Raw genomic sequence first — 25,579 nt, 5'->3', positions numbered from 1 at the left:
TCTCTCTACAACTTTGTTTCTCTTCTACCTTTTACCTTATATAATTAAAAATGCACTGTTTCTCTCTTTCTGCTCAATATTTTCTAGAAGCATCTTTACCAATGCTATCCTATTCCATGCACATTCAAAACCACATTCTACTTAGTTCTATCTGACTTACAAACTTGGTCAATATGCAAAGGTTAGCAGTATTAAGTACAAATCCAGGTAAATTGTTCTCAACCTCAGGAATCACACTAGCTCATTTTGTAAGTTTCCCAAAATCTTTACTTGAACTCTCATAAATTCAGTTTGGTAAAGGTTTCACTATTATTTAATATTAATAATACATTTCACCATGGGCGAATAGGCGGCAATATAAATCAAATAAATAAATAATTTGTCATCCAATAAACTGTGTGCATTAGCAAATGAATCACTAAATGGTGGTTATACTGGTAATTTTGATATAAAACCACTGTTAGAAATTATTGACATATCAACATACATTTTGTTACCCACGTGGGTTTTTTATTATCATTATTATTTCACTGGGAAGATATAATGGGTGTGAGAGAAAACGTGCATGTACTGTATTGCAGCAGTGGCTAAGTACAGAAGGAAAGAGCTGGAAATTCATTAACATCATTGCAATCGATGGTTGCGATGCCAAGAAACCACCTGTGGTTCTTTTCAAATTGGCTTTTGCAACTCTTTGGTACTGCGCAATGGCATTTTGAAGGTGCCACGCATACCATGCCATACCTGAGCTATTCTCAAAACTAGCAGGTGCTGCGAAATCATTAGGCCAAGCAAAACGGGCACTTCATTCCTCTGAAGCTGTCTCCTTTCCGAACCCAACCGGAACTCTCCGTGTCTTACAAAGAGGCTTTGACAGCAAGGAGGAAAGCAACTCCCTCAATCAATAGGGGCATCCAACGCTAAACCGGCTTGCCTTTCTTAAGGGGTGGGTTGGAGGGAAAGGACCGCCAGGCCTCCGCTTCCAAGTCCTGCTTCCACATACTTCACCCAACACCCGCACCGGGGTGCTGCAACTCCAGCGCCCTGACTCTCTGCACCTCAGCCCGTCGGTCTTCGACCCGCCACTCACCGCCGCGTTGCGCGCTATGTTTCGCCGGAAGCCCGTTGCTGTAGGGCACCCAGATCTTCTGCAGGGGGTTTTGCGTGAGCTCTCGAGCAGGCGAAGACGCCATTCTCGCCTACGGGGCCGAAGCTCTGCTGCAGCCCCGTCTGCTACGACAGCAAAGCCCGAACGTCCAAGAAGACGCGCCACGGCCAACCAGCCGGCTTGTGCCCGCTCTCCCTCGGCGACGGGCAGGGGCTGGAGAGGCCACCGCGGAGGCGGGGCCTGAAGCCAAGCGCCGCCTCCTTAGGCCAACGCGGAGAACAGGTTGCGGAGCTCGAGGCTGACGCGGACTCGGCCCGGCCCGCCCTCTGCGCGCTTCGCGGAGACAAAGGAGAGCCGTGAAAGTGGCGTGAGCGGGACAGGCAGGGGAAACGGGCTTTGTTTGCCCCGCCAGGGATAGCCAAACGAAGTGCTTCAGGTGCAGGTTTCTGTTTTATGAAAGCAAAGATGCCATCCACAACCTTCGCGGACTTACTTCCGAAGTCCAGGTGTTTTAACTCAATTGTGCAGGTAAGAGCGGATCAAAAGGAGTAACCTCTCATCTTAAAAACTAACAATATGTCATGTGGTTTCCTAAACTACAGCCCATCTAAGTGTCCTTTAAGATTTAAAAAAAGGGATTCAAATATTTTTTTCATAAAAAACGAGCAAATGTCAGCCTTGATGATTCATCTGAAAATCCTTTTAGATGCCTAAGATTGCAGCCCTAATGGATTAGGTCCCTGTAGTTTCTTTTTCATTCTCTAAGACAAGATTTTCATAGTTTCAGGATGCATTTAGTGTAATATGCAGTTGTTTATTTCTGATTCAAAATGAAACATGGAGAAATTCATCTTATTAGCCCAAGAACTCTGGGAGCTGTAGTTTTGAGAGAAGCCTAGAAATGTATTTGATAGGTTTAGCAACAAACCAGAAGCACCCATTAGCCCATTAGCACTATTAGCATTATTAAACCACTTCAAATCCAAGACATTCCATTAAAATACAATATATACATAATCCCAGCAAGAGGCAGCATTTTGAAAAAGCTAAGCAGGATCGGTCCTCATTAGTACTTAGATGACAGATGATCAAAAAGTCCCCAAGGTTATCAGCTTATCTTGCAAGAGATACTTTCATGTTGGTTTCTTATACAGTATTTTTATTAGATTGTTAGCACAATTTGCCAACCCAAGGTTAGCTATTCCATGATTTGCTGAAACCACTTGCCAACACACGTAACACATAATGCATAATGCACAACACAGTGAACCACAAACTACCAATAACACATTATTCAATGACATAATGTTAAAGATTGCTTTACACCCTTTGTATTAATGCTCAAACACCAGATTCTAACATAAAATAACATTTTAAAGATATATCAAGCTTTTCTTCTGAGATACAGAAATTATGGAACCAGAGTTCATGAGAAGACCAGTAACCACAGACCAAGTAATTACATTTTTCATGTTCAGAATGTATACTATATTGGAAGAAGAAAAATCCATGATACTGATTGTAATTCAGCAACTCTGGTAAGACTGTTTTAATTCCTATTTGGCTTTTTTCAAAACTCCCCCTTTTCTCATCTGATGATCCTTGTTTCATCTCTATCAAGGCAGAATTCACACTATTGAAATTTTTCAGCATGACTTGCAAAACATGCAAAGAATTTCAGGATGAAGAAAAGGAAGAAGAGGGTTGGGTGAAAACCATACATCTTTCCTTTTTCTTCTCAAGATAGATTGAGATACCAGGATAGAGGAATTTTAACCCAGCTGTTTGCTCTGATCCTGATTTAGATGAGGAAGGATTGCACATCCACCTTCTCAGTAAAGAATCCCTCAAGTTGAGCTAAACTTGTAGTAAATTTTAGCAGCAACATGGAAATAGTATATAATTGTCTTCTTTCCGAGTTTCTTCTTAAACTTCCCAGGCTAGCCGTAGGGTTCTTGGTAGATTCCCATGCAAATGATTTTCAGGATCAGCAAAGGGCAAATACGGGCTAGAAACTACAGTGGTACACCATTTATTTATTTTTATTTATTTTACTTTTTTCATTATTATTTTTACAAGTAACTCAAGGTGGCAAACATATACAACACATCTTCCTCCTCATATTTTTTCAACAACAACCCTTGAGGTGGGTTGGGTTGAGCAAGAGTAAGTGGCCCAAAGTCACCCAGGTGGCTTTCATGGCTAAGGCAGACTTGAACTCACAGTATCAAGCTTTCTAGCCTGGTGCTTTAATTACTAGATCAAACTAGTTTTCTCTCTGCCGTAATGTATACTAACCCTATCCACTCCCACCTCTGCATGAATATAATTGAACAGAAATAAGTTTAAAATATAACTTTTTTATAAACAAAACTGAGTATTTGCCATGCTAGTAGGAAGACAGATTCTTCCCCAAACAGGAAAATGAGAGGAGGATTTAATGTTGAAAAAGAGCAAATGGACAGGAAGCTATAACTGCTAACATTGATAGTACTGAGAGCTTTGAATATAATTTTAGTTGTCACCATCCAATTTGGGAAGGCATCTCTGCTGCTTGAATTGTTCAGCTTACGGCAATCATTTTATAATACCAAAATGGAGTTTCTCTCCCTTTATTTACTTTCCTTTATAATATCTTTCCTTGTTGCGTGCTTTCCTGGATAGTATTCCTTACCCTCCCCATCCTAGTTTTTGTATATTTGTTCATTTTTTTCTAATGGGATACATAGACACATGCAAACATACAACACATGTTTTTGTGTGGCAAAATAGTTAATATATCCAGATGGGGATCAATAAATGCAATAACTTATATACCAGGCAATTTAATAATTGTTATATTATTATTTCTGGCTCTAGCATGTTTAGAAGTATGGCTTCTTAGGTCTACAAGATGAGGAGCACAGGTATTATGCAAGTGTTTGGGATGCATTTTTAATTATTTCCTGCCTGCTCTTTCTCCTAGGGAAGAACTGGGTAAAAAACTGCTCTGAACTGCCCAGAGTTAGTGCCCAGGATACAAATACTGCAAAACTCAATGAAATACAATAAATAATGTTTTCTGGTAGCATCACAGAGTTGGAAGGGGCCATCAAGTCCAATTGCCTATGCAAACCCACAATAAACAATATGGATAAATGACTAGGCAAAGTGATTAATTAAATCTCACTACAAACACATTGATCTTATCATCTCATAAAATTAATGGATCTATTACATTCATATATCCTGAGTTATCATCATTTTATTTTTCCATTCATAATAAATTTGTGAGCTGGAGAGGGGACCATTTAAACATTTTTTACTGTTTTAAATAAAAATTTAGTGTTGTGATGACTAATTCACAATTTTCCAAAAAATAATACCAAACGTTCAAAAGATGAACAGATAAAAACAGGATTTATATTACCTACAGTGGTTAAGTGATAAAATCACTTGCTTACTTAGAAGTATATCTTCCTATTTTAAGCATTTACAGAATTTAAAAAATTAAGTTATAACAAATTTGCACAGTAACTTGTTAAAACAAATATATTGTCAAATATTATTAAATGTTTTAAATGAATAATTTTGTATACATTCACTGTTTTATTCTATTAATCATATTCTATCATAATGTAATTTTAAGTGAACTTTTTAAATGAAACATGCTAAACATCATTTTGTGATTAATGTCAGAAATCAGAAGTCTGGATACAATAAGTAATTTTTCTTGTATCTGGTATTAATGATCTCTTCCTTATCAGCTGCTCTTACCTTCTCTAGAAACAGAAAGGGTGTTGGTACTTACCTGACACGCCCGTTCTCCTTGAGCTGCGAAGAGCATCCAGTAGTGGTGGTGGGTGCTTCAGTCTCTGCTTATCTAGGCTGGGCTTAATTTGCGGAACGCTCCTCCTCCTCCATGGCACTCCTCCCCAGTGTTCCCCAGTTTTGGCAAAGATGAGAGAAACAAACACCCTCGTCCTTAATACTGTAAAAATTTGTTGGCCGCAACAGGATCCCACCAGACGGAAGAGGGTGGGGCTGGGTGCTCTTCACAGCTCAAGGAGAACGGGCGCGTCAGGTAAGTACCAACGTCCTTTCTCCCACGAGCTGCTCAGAGCATCCAGTAGTGGGACATACCAAAGCTTGGCCTGTCCTACAGGACAGATTCCGTCTGTCCCTGTGGACACGTTGCAGAACCCTTCTGCCAAAGGAGGCCTCGGCTGATGCAAACACATCTATTTTATAATGCCTAATGAAAGGCGATGGAAAGGCCCAGGTTGCGGCACGACAGATGTTAGTGATTGGTGCCTGCGTGGCCCATGCTGCCGATGTTGCGGCGCTCCTTGTTGAATGAGCTGTTATGCCCCTGGGCACCTGAAGTGCTTGAGTCTGATACGTTTTCGCTATTGCGGCCTGTAGCCAACGGCCTATTGTGGAGGATGAGACCTTGCATCCCTGATTGTTCGCCTGAAAAGACACAAAGCCTCCGTTTTTCTAAAAGAGGCTGTGCGGTGAATATATATTCGTAACGCTTGCCTCACGTCCAGCCAATGCCATTGTCGTTCCAGCCCTTGGGATGGCTTAGGACAAAAATTAGGAAGTAGCAGTTCTTGTGCCCTGTGAAAGGCTGAATTAACTGGGTATGAACATAGGATCAGGATGAAGGACGACCCTGTCGGAATGGAAGACGCAAAGATCTTGTCTGATCAACAAGGCTGCCAGTTCCGAAATACGACGAGCGGAAGTGATTGCTACAAGAAAAACTACTTTATACATCAGAAATTGGAGACTTGACAATTGCAAAGGCTCGAAAGGGCACTTAGTGAGTGCAAGAAGGACCTTAAGGTCCCAAGTGGGATAACAGTGAACCGTTGGCAGGCGTAGGTTCGTGGCTCCTCGAAGGAAACACTGTATGCGTGGATGATGGGAAAGAGATAGGAGACCTTCATAAGTGACGACTGACGCCAAGGCCACCACTTGTCTTTTCAACGTATTAGAACTCTAGGATCTGAGCCACAGATGGAGAAATGGGATCAATTTGAGACTTGGTACACCATTTGCAGAAACTGGACCACATGGCATTGTAGATGCGAGTTGTTGAGGGGCGTCTGGCAGCTTGGATGGTGGTGATAACTCTGTTGGAAAACTTTTCGCTCTTCAGACAACTCCGCTCAACCTCCAGACGGTCAGGTGCAATCATTGAGGGTCCAGATGTTGAAGGGGTCCTTGGGTTAACAAGACCCTGTCTGGCGGAATTCTCCATGGTGGTGATACAGATAGACTGCGGAGGTCTGCAAACCACGACCGTCTGGGCCAGTAGGGAGCTACCAGAAGCAGTTCCGCCCTCTCGTCGAGCAGTTTCTGGATGACCTTGGGGATCAGTGGAAGTGGTGGGAATGCGTACAGAAGCCCCAGGGGCCAACGGCAATGGAGCGCATTGAAATTCTCCGTTCCTTGCGAGTGGTATCTGGAAAGAAATCTTGGGAGCTGAGCGTTGAGGGGGGAAGCGAACAAGTCTACTACTGGCTGCCCAAATGTCCTGACCGCCTCTTGAAAGAGGGCCGGATGGAGGCGCCACTCCAATGGATCTATCGTGGCCCTGCTTAGCCAATCTGCCTGTGTATTCGCCAGTCCTGAAATGTGTTCTGCTCTGATGGAAATCAGGTTGCTCTCTGCCCAACGACACAAACGTTCCGCTTCTCCCATGAGGTGTTTCGACTGAGTTCCCCCCCATTTATGTGAGCTTTCGCGGTTACGTTGTCGGTCAATTTTAATATGTGTTGGTTGTGTACCTGTAGAAGGAAGCTGTGGAGAGCCAGGTGTACTGCTCGAAGCTCCAGCCAGTTTATGCTGCGTGATCGTTCTATGGAGGGCCAGCGGTCTTGGGCTGTGAGCGATTGAAAGTGAGCTCCCCATCCAATCAGGCTGGCATCGGTCGTGATGGTAAGTCTGTGGGGCTCTTTGAATAGGCAACCTTTGTTTATGGCTGGTCTGGTCCACCAGAGGAGATTATGAGGACCTGCGATGGAACTTTGACCTTGTATTTGGAGTTGCTTCAGCCGGATCGCTGGTATGGGAACAGGAACCACTGGAGGGATCTATCTTGCCTAACAATTTTGATAGATCAGCTAGGGACACCCTCCTATGAACCCTGACCTCCTTAACTAATTGATGAATGCTGTTTTGTCTATCTGGTGACAGGAAAACTTTGCCTTCCACTGTATCTATGACTGCCCCCAGATGGATTAATCAAGTCAAAGGTGTTAAATGACTCTTTGCCCAATTGATTGAGAACTCGTGTAGTTGTAGGGAGTGTAATGTGGTCTGAGTATCTATGACTGATTGATGAACAGAAGATGAAAAAATTAAGATATCATCGAGGTAACACTGCAGTCGTATGGGGACACCCTGGAGATGAGCAGCGAGGGTTGCGAGAACCTTTGTGAAGGTCTTGGGGGCAGAGGCTAGTTCGAAGGGAAGAGCCACATATTCAAAATGGAGATTATTATAACAGAATCGTAAAAATTTATAGTGGGAAGGCCGAATTGGAATATGTAAGTACGCCTCCATCAGATCTATAGATGTAAGGACGTCACCTTTTCTGATACCAAGTAAGATAGATTGTAGGGTGTGCATTTTAAATTTGCGATATACTAAAAATTAATTAAGGCATTTCAAATCCAAGATTGCTCTCCACCCCTCTGAACTTTTGGGAACAACGAAAAAATGTGAATAGAAACCTCGCCCTCGTTGGTCGGTAGCTACTGGTTGGATGGCTCGTATGTCCAGTAGGTGCTGAATAGCTGTTTCCATAAGATTTCATTTAACCGGATCTCTGGAAAGAGAGCATGACATAAAGAAGTCTGGGGGAGCGGATTGAAACTCCTGCGTGAGGCCGAATCTGATCGTGTCTCTGACCCAGGAATCAGACGTTGAGGAGTCCCATTGGTCCGCGAATAATTTAAGGTGGCCACCAATGGGAGCCGGGTCCATGGGGTTATCTTGGATGCCGGAAAAATCTATTTCCCGCTCCTCGGAAGGATTTCTTGGGTTGGCCACCCCTTCTGTTCCTATCCCCAAAGTCTGACCTCTCTGGCTGTTGCCCTGGTCGGAAAGGTGGGGGTCTCTGGTATCTGATTGAGAATGGTCCCTGATAAAAGGGCCAAAAGGATCCCCTCCAAAAGGACTGAGGGTTTCTAGGGTCTGACTCCCAAAAAAGGGAAGGTAAAATTTTCTTTTTGTTTCGAATCTCGATGAGTAGCGGATCGAGGAAAGGGTCAGTCTGTCTTCCGCTAGAGGAGATGAAGCGAGCTTGCATTTATGTTTAATATCCGCTTGCCAATTCTTTAACCATAGCAAGCGTCGCGCTGTGACATGTGAAGTGATGGCTCTGGCTGAAAACTTAACTGCATGAAAGGTTGCATCAGCTGAGAATTCGGTGGCTGCTATAAGCTTTGCAATGTCTTGGTGTGCTCTAGTGTTGGAATTGGGGACATGCTCCCGTAATAGCCGGAGCCGTCTAAGGGAAGAACGGGTAAAGGAAGCGGCCATGGCCGCTCTGATGGCCCACGCATCAGACTGATGGGCCCTGCATAGGGCTAGCTCCACCCGTTTGTCCTCTGGCTTTAATGCCTCCAGCGCCTCACTGAGAATGGAGGACGAGGACGCTAATCTCACAATGGGTTCGTCTACCTCAGGAGTATTCAACAATTTTAAGAAATCTGGGTCCAAATTAAAGAATTTCCTGTTGTAACCAGTGGGGGCCGGGTACACTGCTGCAGAAGCCCACTGTTTCTGTACCAGGTCTGCAAACATGTGAGGGACTGGAACCACGTCTGCCCCAACTACAGGTTGGATGAAAATGAGATCCTCTGGTCCCTCGTCTGACGGAGTTGGAATGGTAGAAGGGGCCGGCTTGTCCAGTCGCGCAGTGTTTTTGGCCTTGAACAATAGAGATTTGAAAAGTTGTGGCTGGAACAAGCCTGCAAATAAAGGTTGGTCGGGAACGAGGCCCTCATCCTCAGACATCCCCTTTCTAAGGGGTCTGCTTCCGACATGGCTGGGTCAGTATCATGCATTGATTCTGATTCACTCTGGTCCATGTGCTCAATGTGTTCCACCTCTTCCGCCTCCTGCTCCTGCTCCTCCAGCTCCTGTAGGAGCATACCCCCTTGACACTGTACCTGGGTATAGTGTGGCTCCGACCTGGCCAATGACCAAACTGATTGCGAATCATCCTCAGCGGATGCGGGATGATCCCTGGTCAGAACCGCTTATGTTGCAGGCCTGCTGCGATTCCCTGACGGATAGCCCTCTCCATCCAGGTCTTCATTCCCCCTGGCACATCATCTGGAAGAGATTGTTCCTGTCGAAGACCAGCAGCCGTTAGTGTGAACGTCGCTTCAGGTATTCTTCACATGGTTAGTGATTGAGCTGACTGGGCCTGTTGACACAGGGGAGCCACACTGCGCCTGGATGAGAGGGAGAGATCTAGGGGAGTAGGAGGGAGGAAAGAGGAGGACGGCTCTGGACTGTGGGGTGAGAAGGCTTGAGAGGTCCAGTGTGCCTTCCATGTGCACTTATCTATTTGTTTTTCCAGTGCCTTGTGGCACCTGTTGGCATCCTTTTCTGATGCCTTAGAAGTCCCTTTTTTTTGCTTAGGATTGTGTTGAGATTTGGACTTGCCCCTTGAAGTTGAGGAGTGTGAACCACTACCCCCTGCCATTATGATTGTGGAAGGACCAGTACGCTTGTTATTTAATGCTATATTGTGTAGGCAGCTGGCGCACCCAGGGATCTGGCCAAGAATGGACAGGGTGCCCTGAAATCAAATCCGATTTTTTTGGTCTTTGTTTTTCTTTTTAAAAAATATATGGATATCTGCTTCAAAATTGAGTGGTATCTCAACAAATAATTTATTATTGTTATGAAATTGCAAGTATTATTATATTGGTATGATTAATATTATCAGAGTGTATGGGTATACAAATATATATCAAATTTGGATGTCCCAATCAGCCAAATTGAGAACGCCTAGCAGGCCAAATTATCACTCACAGGCCTTCAACAGCTTCCCTGCATAGGCAGATGCTGGCCTAGGTGCTCGCTGTTGTGCCACTGGATAGGGAAAACTGTGAGGGTTGAGCCAACAACATGAATTAACAAAAGCCTTGAATATGTTGGAAATGAGGTTGTAATGATTCCTCGGGGTATTTTGTGTTAAAAAAACCCTCAATCCGGAATAAGGATTACTTCACACAGTCTATTGAATTAGCACTCAACGCGGCCACGCGGTCCCTTTACAGTAAAAAAATGGCGACCGGACATTATTTGTGGCACGCGCGCCGGCAGCAATCTCCCACCGAGAAAAAGAGATAAGCTCCAAAAGCCTTCCCTTAGGGCTAAACCGGCGGGGAGGGGTGAAATAACGAGGCGATTACACCTCCACCCCTAAACGGCGTTCTTGGGGGGAAAAAGAAACTGCAATACGACTCGGGAGAGAGCAAGAGAAAAAAGGCCTCGCCGTTTAAATGATAAAGTGGCTCAGCGATTGTAATGGCAAGGGTAGGGCTAGTGGTTGAGGGGGCGCGAAATGACATCGAAGCCTCCCTGCGCTTAGGAGCGCAAGGAGCGTTTCCTGATAATGCAATCCCCGATGGCCAGATGACAAGGGCAGCGTTGGTAAGAAAAGAGCAATTGACTATCTGCAAACCTTAAAGAGAATTCTCCTGTTTCGGCCAAGGATTAACAAGAAGCACTGCCTCTCTCTCATGAGGCTGAGTCAAAACTGGGGAACGCTGGGGAGGAGTCCCGTGGAGGAGGAGGTGCGTTCCGCAAATTAAGCCCAGCCTAGATAAGCAAAGACTGAAGCACCTCCCCCTACTACTGGATGCTCTGAGCAGCTCGTGGGAGAACCAGTCCTGGTATCTGCTGAATTTATTAATTTGATAACATAGGAAGACAAATTAGTATTGGGGGAGCAGGATTTATATATCTAGTCCTCTGCCAATAGGAAAGAGCCCATTTGGAATTATTTCAGAAATTAATGTAAAATAAATGCAGTGTCTGAACAAGTGCTGCCAGTCTTATCTCATTATTTAATCACTACATAAATGTTTCATTACTATTTTAATTTAATCAGCTGAAAACAGTCAACCAAGGTAGCAAAATGTTTCTTCATTTTTTAATATAAAACTATACAAACAGATTCCTCTTATTGACTCTTAAGTGTTACATAAAAAGATGAGCCTGCATCTCACTTACTTGGCCATGTCATGCAGGAGAATTTACTGGAGAAAGCAATTATGTTTTGAAGAGTTAGCAGTAAAAGAAAACCAGGCTACCAAAGGACATGGTGGCTGACTGGGCACCATCAAAGCTGACACCAGCCAAGGCATAAAACAACTCAAAGTAGTGCAAGATTAGAAGATATGGAGAGAACTGACCCTTAGAATTGGCCAAGAGGATTCAGACAGGACTGAATGGATAAGATCATCAGTACTTTGATTAGGAAAGTGTGCACAGCCCTTCTAATTTCTGTAATTATCTACAGCAAACTACTAAACTAACATATAAAGGGTTTCACCAGCGCATGTATATTATAGAGCTTTGAAAGGCACTATAATATGAATGGATATAAAGTTGTAATGTGCTAACATTTTAATAAAAAATTACATAAATAAAATTAAATAAACTTATAACAGAATCCTTTCATTGATTCTTTTGATGTTTATTAATACAGTATTTAAAACTACTGCTCTTTTGAACATGGTAAGGAAGTGTTATGGATGTTCTTACACAATGGCTATAATTGTGGGAATGACTAGTAAAAAACGTCTCTTTGCCAGAAGGCAAAACTGCTGAGACTAAACAAAGGTGACTTATAGGGAAACATAATACAAGGCAAAAGAGGTTGAGCAATAATACATAAAATTATTATTTTTAAACTGTACTTTTCTGTTCCACTATATACTACCTTATATAATACAATGAATTTTTAAAAATTCGTGTTTTCTATAAATTATATAAATTTACTCCTTGATTTACTAAGGAGATTGAGGAGATAAAATAATGGTAGCAACATCTAGAGCAGGGGTCCCCAACCCCTGGGGCCATGGCCTACTATCAGACCTTGAGCTTTTTGGCACTGGGCAGTGAAAGTGGCAGGCGGGCATGGGCAGAACCATCTCCTCCCATCGGTCCGCAAAGGAGAAATACAAAATGTTATTTTGACCAAGCATTGGTAAGATCTCATACTGAAGCAATACTACAGGAATAAGAATGGTCATTCTTATTCTCCTCCTCCACGGGACACCTCCTCAGCATCCCCCTGTTTTGCGAAGACTGAGTGCCAAAGTCCAGGACTCATCACCTAATCTAGATCCCTGAACGGAACGGAACCCCACCAGACAGAAAGAAATGGGTGGGGCTGGATGCTCTTCACAGCTCACAGAGAATGGGCGTATCAGGAAAGTGCCAACGCCCTTTCTCCCATGAGCTGTTCAGAGCATCCAGAAGTGGGACATACCAAAACTTGGCCTGTCCTTAGGGAGGGACTCCATCTGGATTGAAATCCACTCCTAAACCCTATGGACCCTCTGCAGGACTCTTCTGCTAAATGAAGCGTCCGCTGAGGCGTAGATATCAATTTTATAATTTCTGACAAAGCGCGATGGTGAAGCCCAAGTCGCCGCTCTGCAGATTTCGTCTATGAAAGCCCAAGTGGCCCATGCTGCTGATGTTGCCGCACTCCTTGTCGAGTGGGCTGTAATGCCCTTAGGAACTGAGATGGACTGGCATTCATAACTTTTAGCTATGGTGGCTCTCAACCATCTACCAATGGTCGGCGACACCCTGTGTCCTAAAGTGGATGGGTTGAAGGATAGGAATAGAGCCTCAGATTTTCGAAATGCCACTGTGCGGTCTAGATAGGATGCTTAATGCCCTTCGAATGTCAAGTCGATGCCATTGATGCTCCAGTCTATGAGATGGTTTCGGACAAAAATTTGGAAGCACCAATTCCTGCGCTCTGTGGAAGGCTGAATTTACTTTAGGGATGAACAATGGATCCAATCTGAGAACCACTCTGACCGCATGAAACACGCACAGGTCCTTTCTCATCGACAATGCTGCCAACTCGGAAATCCTCCTTGCTGATGTGATCGCAATTAAGAAGACCATCTTATACGTCAGGAATTTGAGACTAGTGGTTCTTAAAGGCTCAAACGGGCCAGTTGTAAGTGCGGTTAACACCTTGTTGAGCTCCCAAGTGGGATAGCGGTGAATTACAGGAGGTCGTAAGTTTGCAGCACCCTTAAAAAAGCTGCGGATATGTGGATGGTGCCCTATGGAACGAAGGTCACCCCAGGATATCACCGAGGCTAAGGCCGCCACCTGTCTGCGTAAAGTATTTGGAAGTATTAGGCCCTTGGTCAACCCCTCCTGTAAAAAGTCCAATAATTGTCCTATTGATGGGGCAGTTGGGTCGATCTTAGGCCCCCGGCACCAGCGACAGAAAGCGGACCACGTGGCCTCGTATATACTGTTGCAGCAAATCTTGCTTCCAAATCAGGACACAAGACCACGAAAGGTTAGAGAATACAGGTTTTATTTGCGCAAAGTGTTCAGAGCATTAACATGGCAAATTCTGAACCCCCAGCTCTTCCTGAGACAATACTTTTATACCCATTATGACCTCAGCATAGACCTGGGCGTTACTCTTACTACATTTTACCAAATAAGGACAATATTGCATACAATTTTATAAAGGAAGTATAAAGAGGAAATAACAAGTATATTTTTGATCATTCAGCTATCTTGCACCACCAGTTATTTTCCATGTTCACCGTTGTTTACAGTAACGTGGTTAGTTCCAGTTCCTGAATTAAGCAAAGCTGTGGGTTTACCCAATGTTATGTTAAGCATAGTGACAGGAAGGGACCTTTGCTAAATATGACTTGTTGACCTGTGCTAAATATGAAAAGTGCTTCATATGCTTTATATGAAAAATATGCTCTATATGAAAAGTGCTTTATATGCTCTATTTCAGCTGCTTCAATACGATTTGTAGAGGAACGTCTGGATGCTTGTATGGTGGCAATGGCATCCTCTGAAATCTGTTGGGTCCTTAAACGGTTCAGCTCAACCTCCATACGGCTAGGCTGAGCCATTGTGGGTCCGGGTGAAGTACCAGCCCTTGCGAGAGGGAAACCCTCGACGGTGGAATTTTCCACGGTTGTTCTCTCTACAGGTCCTGTAAGTCCGCGAACCTTGTTCGCCTGGGCCAGCAAGGGGCAACCAATATCAGTTCCGCTCATTCCTCCAATAACTTCTGGATCAACCTGGGTATTACAGGGAGTGGAGGAAACGCATATAGAAGTCCGCGAGGCCACTGACATCGCAGAGCATTGACGGCCTCCGCCCCCTGAGTCGGGCACCTTGAAATATACCGGGGCAATTGGGCGTTACGGGGAGAGGCAAATAGATCGATCACTGGTTGCCCAAACCTCCGCACTGCTTCCTGGAAGAGAGATGGGTGTAGGCGCCACTCTGCCTGATCTATCGAGGCCCTGTTGAGCCAGTCCGCTTGTGTGTTTAAAGCCTCTGCTATGTGCTCTGCCTTGAGCGACAACAATTGGCCTTGGCTCACTTGAACAACCTGGCCGTCTCCAGCATCAGAAGTTTGGAGTGGGTATCCCCCTGTCTGTTTACGTGGGCCTTGGTTGTGATATTGTCTGTCAAGACCAGAGCGTGGCGTGATTGGAAAAGGGGTAGAAAACTGCGTAACGCCAGATGAACTGCTCACAGCTCCAACAGGTTGATGCTTTGTGATTGTTCGGAAATAGTCCAAATTCCCTGTGCAGTGTGGGATTGGAAGTGAGCGCCCCATTCTACCAGGCTGGCGTCGGTTGTGATCGTTGCCCTGCAAGGTTCCTTGAAAGGACACCCCTTGTTTATCGTGTTTTCCGACCACCAGCGGAGCGATCGGAGAACATTGTGCAGTACCTTTATCCGGACGTTGGAAGTGGCTCTTCCGGATCGCTGGAAAGGTAGCAGGAACCATTGCAGAATGGAATCTAGAATGGAATCGAGCCCAAGGCACAATGGAAATACAAGAAATCAGTTTCCCTAACAGTTGAGACAGAACTACCACGGAAACCCTCTTTAAGGCTCTGATCTCTCTGGCCAAAGACTGGATACTATTCAACCTGTCCTGAGAGAGAAAAACCTTGCCCTCCACGGTATCTATCACTGCCCCTAAATGAACTAACCTAGTTAAAGGGATCAAATGGCTTTTATCCCAATTTATGGAAAAGCCATGACCTTGAAGGGTCTCCAGAGTAATCTTGGTATCCAAATTTGCTTGATGTCTGGAAGATGACAAAATTAAAATATCATCCAGATAACATTTTAAATGAATAGATTTGATCCTGAGGGAGGTAGCCAAAGCCGCTAGGACCTTGCTAAAAGTCCTAGGGGCCGAAGCCAGACCGAATGGTAGGGCGATATATTCGTAGTGCTGATCACAATAGCAAAATCTAAGGTATTTGTAGTGAGCAGGTCTAATTGGTATATGTAGATAAGCCTCTGTCAGATCTATAGAGGTCAGGACATCGTTCTCTCTGATGCTGAGCAAAATGGACTGGAGAGTAGTCATTTTGAATTTTCGATAAACCAATTATCTGTTCAGACATTTGAATTGCCCTCCAGCCCCCCGAACTCTTTGGGACGACAAACAATAGAGTAACAGCCTTGACCTCGTTGTTCAGATGGGGCCTCTCTAATGGCTCAAATGTGCAGAAGATGATTGATAGCCTCCTGCATCAATGGGGTCCGTGGACCTAGGGCTCCTAATGAAAAAGTTCGGAGGATTGAAACTCTAGCGCCAAACCAAACCTAACAGAGTCCCTGACCCACGCATCAGAGGTGGAGCTGTCCCATTGATCAGCAAACAATTTTAGCCGCCCTCCAATGGGAGCTGTTGTCAAAGACTCACTTGGGGCTATCATCAGCCTCCAGTACCTCTGGGGTTTCTTCTGTTTTGGCCTCCCCACTGACCTCTGCCGGAAGATTCCAACCTATGCTGTCTAAAACTGGGTCTGTAGCCTGATGTTCTTTGCGATCTGGGAACGTATGGGTCTTGATAGTAGGGCCGAAAGGAACCCCTCCGAAACGACTGGGGCGTTCTGTTTTCAGACCTCCGAAAAAGAGGGGGGAAGCACTTTTTTCTTGTTTCTATTCTCAATAAGCAGGGGCTCCAAGACACTGCCAAATAATTTATCCCCCGATATTGGGGCTGATGCCAGCTTGCATTTATGCTTGGTATCCGCCTGCCAATGTCTGAGCCTTAGCAGTCTCCGTGCTGATACGTGAGATGCTATGGCCCTAGACGAGAATTTGACTGTATTAAATGTGGCGTTGGCGGAGAATTCTTCTGCTGCAATAATAGCAATGTCCTGGTGGGCTTGGACATTTGACGCCGGCAATATATCCCTCAAGTGGAAGAGCCATCGAAGGGAGGACCGTGTAAAAAAAGGATGCAGTTGTAGCTGCCCTAATGGCCCAGGCGTCAGAATGGGCGTTGGTTCTTACCTGATACGCTTCTTCTCGTAGAAATGCGTAGAGCATCCATAGAATGGGAAGTGCTCTAGTCTCGCGTTATACAGGCTGAGCTGTAATTGAGGGAACGCCCTCCTCCTCCACGTGACTCCTCCTTGCGTTCCCCTCCCAGTTTAGCGAAACGAGAGGACAAAACTAAGCCACTAACTCAATTAAGAAATACAACTCTTAACAATAGTAATAACAATAGGATCATTGGCCGAAACAGGATTCCCTACCAGACGGAGATAAAAGGGTGGGGATGGATGCTCTACGCATTTCTACGAGAAGAAGCGTATCAGGTAAGAACCAACGCCCATTCTCCGTAGAAATGCTACGAGCATCCATAGAATGGGACATACCAAAGCATGTGTGTCCTATGGGCGGGAGTCCGTCTGGGTCGGAATCTCCTCTGACTCTCTCGCCACCTGCTGAAGGACTCGTCGGCCAAAAGATGCCTCAGCGGAAGCGTCAATTCTATAATGCCTTATAAAGGGAGATGGGGAAGCCCAGGTAGCCGCTCTACATATGTCATGGATGGAAGCCTGAGTGGCCCAGGCTACCGAGGTAGCCGCACTCCTGGTAGAGTGAGCAGTGATTCCACAAGGGACCGGTAAGGCTTGAGATAAATAGGCCTTAGATATGGTAGCCCTGATCCATCGACCTACAGTAGACGGGGAGACTTTGCAACCCAGCGTCTTTGGCTGAAAGGAAATGAAAAGCAACTCAGACTTTATAATGGGCTGAGTACGATGGATGTATATGCGGAGGGCTCTGCGCACATCAAGGGTGTGCCATTGCCGTTCCCTCTCCCATACAGGTTTCGGGCAAAAGTTAGGCAGGACCAATTCTTGTGCTCTGTGAAAAGCCGAATTAACCTTTGGCATAAATACAGGGTCAGGTCTCAGAATCACCCGATCAGGATGGAAAATACACAGGTCTTTTCTGACGGATAGAGCTGCAATTTCAGATATCCTTCTTGCAGAAGTAATGGCCACTAAAAACACCATTTTAAAAGTGAGGAACTGAAGCGAGGTCTCCCTGAGAGGCTCGAAGGGAGGTTTGGTTAATGCCAACAAAACTTTATTAAGGTCCCAGGTAGGGTATCTGTGGACCATTTGGGGGGCGCAGATTGGAGGCTCCTCTGAGAAAGGCCTTGATACGAGGATGGTGGGAGAGCGGCACGGACGAGTCACCAGATATAACTGTTGAAAGAGCCGAGACTTGGTGTCTCAGAGTGTTTGGAGAGAGACCTTTGTCTAGACCGTCTTGCAAGAAGGCCAGAACTTGCACCACGGAAGGAGAGAACGGATTGATAGCAGATAAGCGGCACCATTTGTAGAAAGCATTCCAGGTTGCATTATAAATGCGAGTGGTGGAAGGACGCCTAGCTGCCAAGATGGTAGCGATAACTTGAGGCGAAAGACCCTCTGCCTTTAGCTTTTCCCACTCAACCTCCAAATGGCTAGCTGAAGCCACTGTGGATCTGGATGGAGGAGAGGACCCTGAGACAGGGAGACTTTGTCCGCCGGAATCTTCCAAGGAGGGGCCACCGACAGGTCGCGAAGGTCCGCGAACCACGGTCTCCTGGGCCAATATGGCGCTACTAGAAGAACCTCCGCCTTTTCCAGAACCAGTTTCCGAACCACTTTGGGGATTAGCGGAAGAGGAGGAAAGGCATAGAGAAGGCCGGGAGGCCAGGGGCAACGGAGGGCATCGAAATTCTCTGGTCCGTTGGTTGGGTAGCGGGAGAAAAACCTTGGCATCTGAGCGTTGCACGGAGAAGCAAAGAGGTCTACTAGAGGCTGGCCGAAGATGGTCATTGCCTCCTTGAACAGAAGAGGATGAAGACGCCATTCCGCTTGGTCCAGCACGGTTCTGCTGAGCCAATCCGCGTGTACGTTCGAGGCTCCCGAGATGTATTCCGCTTTGATGGATAGAAGATGTTTTTCTGCCCATCGACAAAGACGTTCGGCTTCCCTCATCAATCGAAGAGAGTGAGTGCCCCCTTGACGATTGATATGCGCCTTGGTTGTAGTGTTGTCGGTGAGAATCAACACGTGGGTTTGTTGTACCTGAGGAAGGAAGGCCTTCAGAGCCAAGTACACCGCGTGAAGCTCCAACCAATTGATGCTGCATCGCTGCTCGGTGGCGGACCAAACGCCCTGAGCCGAGAGAGAGTGAAGGTGCGCTCCCCATCCTAAAAGACTGGCATCCGTAGTGAGCGTGACTCTTGGAGGATCTTTGAACAGATGACCCTTGTTGATGGAAGGTCTTGTCCACCATAGAAGGGAGGTGAGCACCCGTGGAGGGACTCGCACCCTGGTGTTGGAGTTGCTTTGTCCGGAACGTTGGTACGGCAGAAGGAACCACTGCAGCGACCTAGAATGCAAGCGTGCCCAAGGAATAATGGAAATGCAGGAAACGAGTTTACCCAATAGCTTGGATAAATCAAGCAAAGATACCCTGGGAGACTGCCTGATGGCCCTGATGGAGGTTTGGATGCTGATGAACCTATCCTGGGAAAGGAAAACCTTTTCCCTAACCGAATCGATGATGGTTCCCAAATGGGCTATCCGAGTGGAAGGAGTAAGTTGACTCTTTTCCCAGTTTACCAGAAAGCCGTGGGCCTGCAACACCGAAAGGGTGGTGTTAGTGTCACGTGAGGCCTGGGTTTGATTGGGCGACACCACTAAGATATCATCAAGATAGCAATGAATTCGGATTGGGACGTGTCTGAGGTGAGCCGCTAAAGCTGCTAGTACTTTAGTAAAGGTCCTTGGGGCCGAAACCAACCCAAAGGGGAGAGCTACATATTGAAAATGCTGATGATTATAACAAAACCTCAAGAATTTGGAGTGTGCTGGAAGGATAGGAACATGGAGGTAGGCCTCGGACAGGTCTATTGAGGTCATCCAGTCTCCCTTTCTAATACTCTGCAGGATGGATTGGAGGGTGTGCATTTTAAATTTGTGTCTAATAATAAAACGATTGAGTCTTTTCAAATCCAGAATGGGCCTCCAGCCTCCCGAATGCTTAGGGACTAAAAAGAGAAGGGAATAGAACCCCTGTCCCCGCTCCGAGGCAGGTACGGGCTGGATAGCCCTAATGTCAGTTAAATGCTGGATAGCTGAGGACATAAGCGCCCGCTTAACCGGGTCTCTGGATAGGGGAGAAACCATAAAATGGTTCGGAGGAAAAGAATGAAATTGAAGGGAGAGGCCAAATCTAACAGTGTCTCTCACCCAAGAATCCGAGGTGGATGCTACCAACCCGACCATTGGTTAGCAAAGTGCCTAAGGCGACCGCCAATGGGAAAGGAGCCGAAAAGGCTATCTGGGTCTTCGGGACGTCCTGGTTCCTGAACCCCTGAAGGGCCTCCTGTAATTTCCCCCTCTCCTGCCTCTGTCACTTGAGTCACCCCTATCCTGATAGGCTGGGCGAAAGGACTTCGAGGCCTGATACCTGGGGGTGAAGGACTGCTGGAAGGAGGGGCGAAAGGAGCCCCTCCGAAAGGGATGGGATCCTCTGGTATCTGGTCTACGCAAGATGGATGGGAGAAACTTCTTTTTATTGCGTGTCTCCAAAAGCAATGGTTCTAGGGCAGGGCCAAAAAGTTTACCCCCCGAAATGGGTGCTGATGCCAATTTTGACTTATTTTTCACATCGGCATGCCATTGCCGGAGCCAGAGTAGCCTACGAGCAGCCACGTGAGAGGAAATGGCCCATGCTGAGAACTTCACTGAATGGAAAGTGGCGTCAGCTGCAAATTCCGCCGCGGCTGTAAGTTTGGCGATGTCCTGTTGGGCTCTTGTGTTAGAGGCCGGACATGTTGCTTGAGTTGCTTAAGCCATCTTATAGAGGAGCGGGTAAAAAAGGAGGCCGCTGTGGCCGATGTTATGGCCCATGCGTCTGATTGGTGCGCCCGCCGAAGCGCCAGCTCTGCTCGTTTATCCTCCGGTTTAAGTGCCTCTAGGGAGTCAGTGGGATTGGAAGAAGAAGAAGCCAATCTGATGATAGGGTCGTCAACCTCCGGAGTAGCCAGCATTGCTGAAAATTCCAGGTCAAGATTGAACAACCTCTTGTCCTGATTAGAGGGGGCAGGGGAAGGTCCTGTCGACGCCAGCTGTCTAGCTACTAGGTCGGCAAATATCGGGGGGGTGGGGATTACTTCAGTCTCAACAATGGGATGACTGAAAACAGCATCTTCATGACCCCCTGGGGTAGCAGAAGGTGGCTCAGAGGTGGATTGGGGAAGAAGACCTGAGATATTTTTGGCTTTGAATAACAAAGATTTAAATAACTGAGGCTTGAACAGACCTACTATGGTTGGTTGTTCGGGGGAAATGCCCTCGTCTTCTGACATTTCCCCCTCCATGGGATCCCCCTCAAATATGGGTTCGGAATACTGAAATGACCCCCTATCAGAGTCTTCTTCATCCCTGAAGGACTGAAAGTCCCCTTCCTCTTCCACCAGGGCCTCCTCACCCTCCAGGCGCAGGGCGTCCAATTGGAGAGGTACCTGACCCTGCGGAGATGTCGATTCTGTGATGGGTCCGGGCATGGGTGTATGTGCAGGCTCCATTCTCTGAGCCTCTGGTCTTGACATCTGCTGCATGCCCTCGGCAATCCCCTGCCGGATGGCGAGCTGTATCCACTCCTTGATGCTGTCAGGGATGACAGACGAGACCGGGTCTTCAACTCGTAGGCCCGCTGCAGTGGGCGTGAAGGTTGCTTCGGGGACACGAGTCGATTGAAGACTTCGAGTAGAGCTGCACCTGGATGGGGAAGACTGCCCCGGCGGGGGAAGGCTGAACAGTAAGAGAGGGAGAGGCAATGGCTACAGAAGGTGAACCCTTGGAGCGTTTGCTGAATTCCTTCTCCAGAGCCTTATGACGACGGAAGGCGTCCCTCTGTGAGGCACTGGAGGAATCCTTGTCCCTTGTGTGTAAATAGTGGGTTTTGGATTTGGCCTTTAAGGAAGGCCCACTAGGATTGCACTCTGCCATAATATAAAGCAAAAAAAGGGAGAGAGAGGTGCTTGATTGTGCTGAGGAGTTCGGCCTATCACCTAGGCCGGTTTTCCTAAATTGGGTCACGTCCCCCTTTTGGAAGGAAAAAAGGAGAATTTCTCCTAAATAACTATCCCTAAAGAAAGGCAATAAAGCAAAAAAATTGTTTAATTAATTCTAACCTAGCTTATTATAATTCTAACCTAGCTTATTATATTAATTTTTAATCCTTTAAGTATTGGAGTTTTTTTTAATTTTTAATATATATTTTTTTAAATATTTATATATATATATATATATATGGGGCAGGCCCCCAAGGCAGTAAAAAAGGAAAGAAAACCTATTGTAAAACTAAATAACTATAAACTGTACAAGAGAAGCCAAATACAACGCTGAGGCCAGTGCACAGAGAAAAACAAATAATTTTAAATCCTCCTACACACACAGGGAAGGATCAGTGCACAAGAAAAATTCAAAAAGAAAGTGAGGAAAAGGCCTCCAAGGGCAGCCTCCCAGCGAACTTGGAAGGTTTCTGCCAGGGTCTCTGGGTGAGTTGCGGGCAATAACACAGCAGCACTAATCAAAATAAAAGAAAGGCAAGCAAAGGGGAATAACTGGGCACGGAGCCACGGTATTCCCTGCGATACGGAGCCCACGCGGCCTAGTAATCACGCTAAGGGCCCTCTAAAAATCCACCACGCAACTTCAGGCTTATCTAAAATGGCGTCGATCACGAGGCGTGCCTAAAATGGCCGCCCGCAATGGCGCCAGCAGCCCAGAGACACACCAGCCCTTAGAAAAAGAGAACGAACTCAGAAGGGCCGGGAGAAGAAGCGACGCTTCCTCCGATAGCGTTGGGGGGGAAGACGAAGCGATCGGAAAGATAAGCACCGTCGAAACAAACGGCTGGCTTCCAGGAGCGCAGCTTCGGAGCGGCAGAGAAAGGAGGGGGGGTGGGGGGGCAAAGCTCCAACTCCCCCTAGCTCTCCCCTGAGAGCGAGAAAACTCGCTTAAAAATTAATATAAACAATAATTTAGACAACCCAAATAAGCACAAGAAACAAGGATTAAGGAAATTAGTTCAAACCTGAAAGCAATCAATAAGGAATCAATAAAGAACCCTGAAACGGCCAAGGAACACAATTAGCTGCCTGTTTGATCGAAGGCTGAGCTAAACTGGGAGGGGAACGCAAGGAGGAGTCACGTGGAGGAGGGCGTTCCCTCAATTACAGCTCAGCCTGTATAACGCGAGACTAGAGCACTTCCCATTCTATGGATGCTCGTAGCATTTCTACGGAGAAACATGTGCCCTACGGAGTGCCAACTCTGCTCTCTTTTCCTCCGGTCTCAGGGCTTCCTCGGCCTCGTTGGGAAAGGTTGAAGAAGAGGCCAGTGCCACAATGGGCTCATCCACCTGTGGCGTTTTGAGAAAATTTGAAAACTCTGGTGCCAAATTATAATATCGTTTTATCGTACCCTGTTGGGGCTGGGTAGGATGCTGCTGATGCCCACTGATTTTGTACTAATTCAGCAAACATACGAGGGACAGGAATAGTTTCTGCCTCATTAGCCGGTTGTGAGAATATTAGATCCTCGGATTCGTCCTGAGACCCTGTTGACAATGGATGAGGGCTTGATGTGCCTAGTTTAGTGGTGTTCTTTGCTTTGAACAGTAAAGAATTAAAGAGGTGCGGACAAAAAAGGCCAGAAAAGGTAGGTTGGTCCGGAATGAGGCCTTCGTCATCCGACATTCCTCGTTCTAGTGGGTCAGCCTCTGACAACCCCAAGTCCATCTGATGGATCGACCCCACCTCCATGGGAACATCCTGGTCATCTAATTCCACCTCCTCTCGAAGACCCTGGGCTGGTATGTCAGGGATATTGGGGAATACCTGAGTTTGATGATGTCCCATATGCGCAAAGGATCAAGCAGACAGGGATCCCGCTTCCGAAGTAGCTGAAAAGTGTCTGGTCTGGATGGATTCTGCCACTGCCTTTCCAAGGCTTGATGCCGTGTATGGGCATCCTTATCCGCTGCCTTAGAGACCTTTTTGGGGCCCACTGACTTATCTCGGGACTTATTTGTCTGGGAGCGGAAGATGTTGTCACCTTCCATTGTGGAGGACTGAATCTCATGTCTCTAACTTTAATTTTTATAATTATTATTATTATTATTATTATTATTATTATTATTATTATTATTATTTGTACTTAGGGGTGGTGCCTACCCCTGTGGTTGAAAGTAGGGCGCTTCTCCAGGAGTGTAAGTCTCTCTCTCTATATATATATATACAAACACACATATGCCTATATCTATATGTAAGCCCATATATATGGGAAACAGTATCTAAGGGTCCCCAGCAAGGGAAACCCCCCAAGCGCTCCAAGCAAGAAATATTCAGGATCCCTGGTCCCCAACAAGGGAAACCAGCTATACAGGTCCTGGATGGATCCTTTCCTATCAAAAACATCCCGCTGTTTGAAATGGCACTTGAGGCTTCGCTCCAATGTAACGATCCAAAAGCAATTCCTGTTTAAGGACTAGCCTGCTTATTCAACGCCAGCAGGCTAAGAGAGAAATAATCCCAGGAAAGTTGAGTGGGAAAGTACTTGCCCTGGTCCCCAAGAAGGGAAACCAGCGGGGAATGGCGCCTGTAATATTTAGGCGCGAACTTGAAGCCAGCCGTTTAAAAAGGCGGGAAGGCAGAAACTCCTATGTTAAATGCCTGAGCAGTTTAATGAGCCGCTGCTGCTGACTCTCCAAAATGTCAGACAAATGATCCTGTAAGGAGAAGTGAGCCGCGGCTGCGAGCATTCCGGCAAGATCGCAAAGATAAGACAATCGGGGAATTAGATAGGCTAATTGCCTGAAGCGGCCGTCTCAGACTGCCTGCGAAGTGGCAGGCTCTGCCAGTCACAAAGAGCTGCTCTCAACTGATCAGGGTGATAACCTAATAGAGCCACAAGCCTTGAAATCGCCAGATTAATAGGGGGGAAAATTTGCAAGCTGAATTAACCCAACAGCAAACCTGAATCTTGACTAGCTGAATCAGAAACCGTTCCAGTCAGGGAGTGCACAACCTCTTACCACAAAGGCTGAGCTAAAACTGGGGGACGCTGAGGAAGTGTCCCGTGGAGGAGGAGGAGCGTCCCGGAGTTTTAAGCCCAGCCTTTCCAGAAGAGACTGAAGCACCTCCCGCTTCTGGATGCTCTGAACAGCTCATGGGAGAGTGAGCAGTCAACCCAGCAAGTGTTCCCTTCCATGAAATATCAGTTCTTTTCCCTACTCTTTAACATATACATGAGAATTCTGGGAAAGGTGATCAATATCTGATGATACCCAGCTGCACATCTGTAGTCCAGAAAGAACCAGAGATGCTGTAAAAATCTTCATCTAGTCCTTGGAGGTTTGGATGGGACAAAACAAATGAAAGTGAACTCTTAAGGAAACCGCTGTTAATCCAGGAACCAACATATTTCAGATCTAGTTTTAACTCTGTGACACTTTCCCTAAAGCAGTAAGTTTATGATTTGGGAATCATCCAGGTCCATATTTGGAGGTGGATGACAAAACTGGTCTTTGCTCAGTTTTGGCAGATGGGCAAGTCTGACCACATGTGGAGCAGAAAGCTCTGGCAACATTAAATCATATTGTAATGAGCAGAAGGAAGAACTTTGAGAAATGGTGGAAGAACCGCAGATAGTCAGATAAAAGAAATCTGAGGTAGAAATGTAATTTAAGAAAACCATCTCAGACAGCACTTTCCCTAATTCTCATGGAATGGGCGGGGAAGGGAAGGGAAGGGAAGGAGATTTCAAATGCTCCCTGCCAGATTCCTACAAGAAGCTCAATGGGGAAGCTTTTTGCCCACCTGTG

The 25,579-nt window shown here is 46.1% G+C and overlaps 1 protein-coding gene and 1 long non-coding RNA gene across 5 annotated transcripts in view; one reads left to right on the top strand and one right to left on the bottom strand.

The window, feature by feature from the left end:
* PFKFB4 (6-phosphofructo-2-kinase/fructose-2,6-biphosphatase 4) overlaps nt 1-25,579 on the bottom strand; it is a 98,374-nt gene that overhangs the window by 42,408 nt on the left and 30,387 nt on the right. For 2 of the 4 annotated variants that reach the window (XM_026680525.2, XM_026680526.2), the window contains exon 1: nt 1,091-1,354. The exons of the other annotated variants lie outside the window; for them this stretch is intronic. In XM_026680525.2, the coding sequence (XP_026536310.1) occupies nt 1,091-1,193 (103 nt within the window). In that variant the 5' untranslated portion in view covers nt 1,194-1,354. Of the gene's footprint in view, nt 1-1,090; nt 1,355-25,579 lie in introns of those variants that run through there. 4 annotated transcript variants of the gene reach the window in all.
* The window catches only part of LOC148132038 (uncharacterized), a 51,505-nt gene continuing 27,300 nt past the window's right edge, over nt 1,375-25,579 (top strand). The window contains exon 1 of the long non-coding RNA XR_015747530.1: nt 1,375-1,636. This is a non-coding gene — a long non-coding RNA (uncharacterized LOC148132038). The remainder of the gene's footprint in view (nt 1,637-25,579) is intronic.

The sequence above is a fragment of the Notechis scutatus genome, chromosome 2, assembly GCF_049901735.1.
Source record: "Notechis scutatus isolate UNSWTSFEM ecotype Mainland chromosome 2, rNotScu1.2, whole genome shotgun sequence".
NCBI classification, from domain to species: Eukaryota; Metazoa; Chordata; class Lepidosauria; order Squamata; family Elapidae; genus Notechis; species Notechis scutatus.
This window is presented reverse-complemented; position numbering and strand designations above follow the sequence as displayed.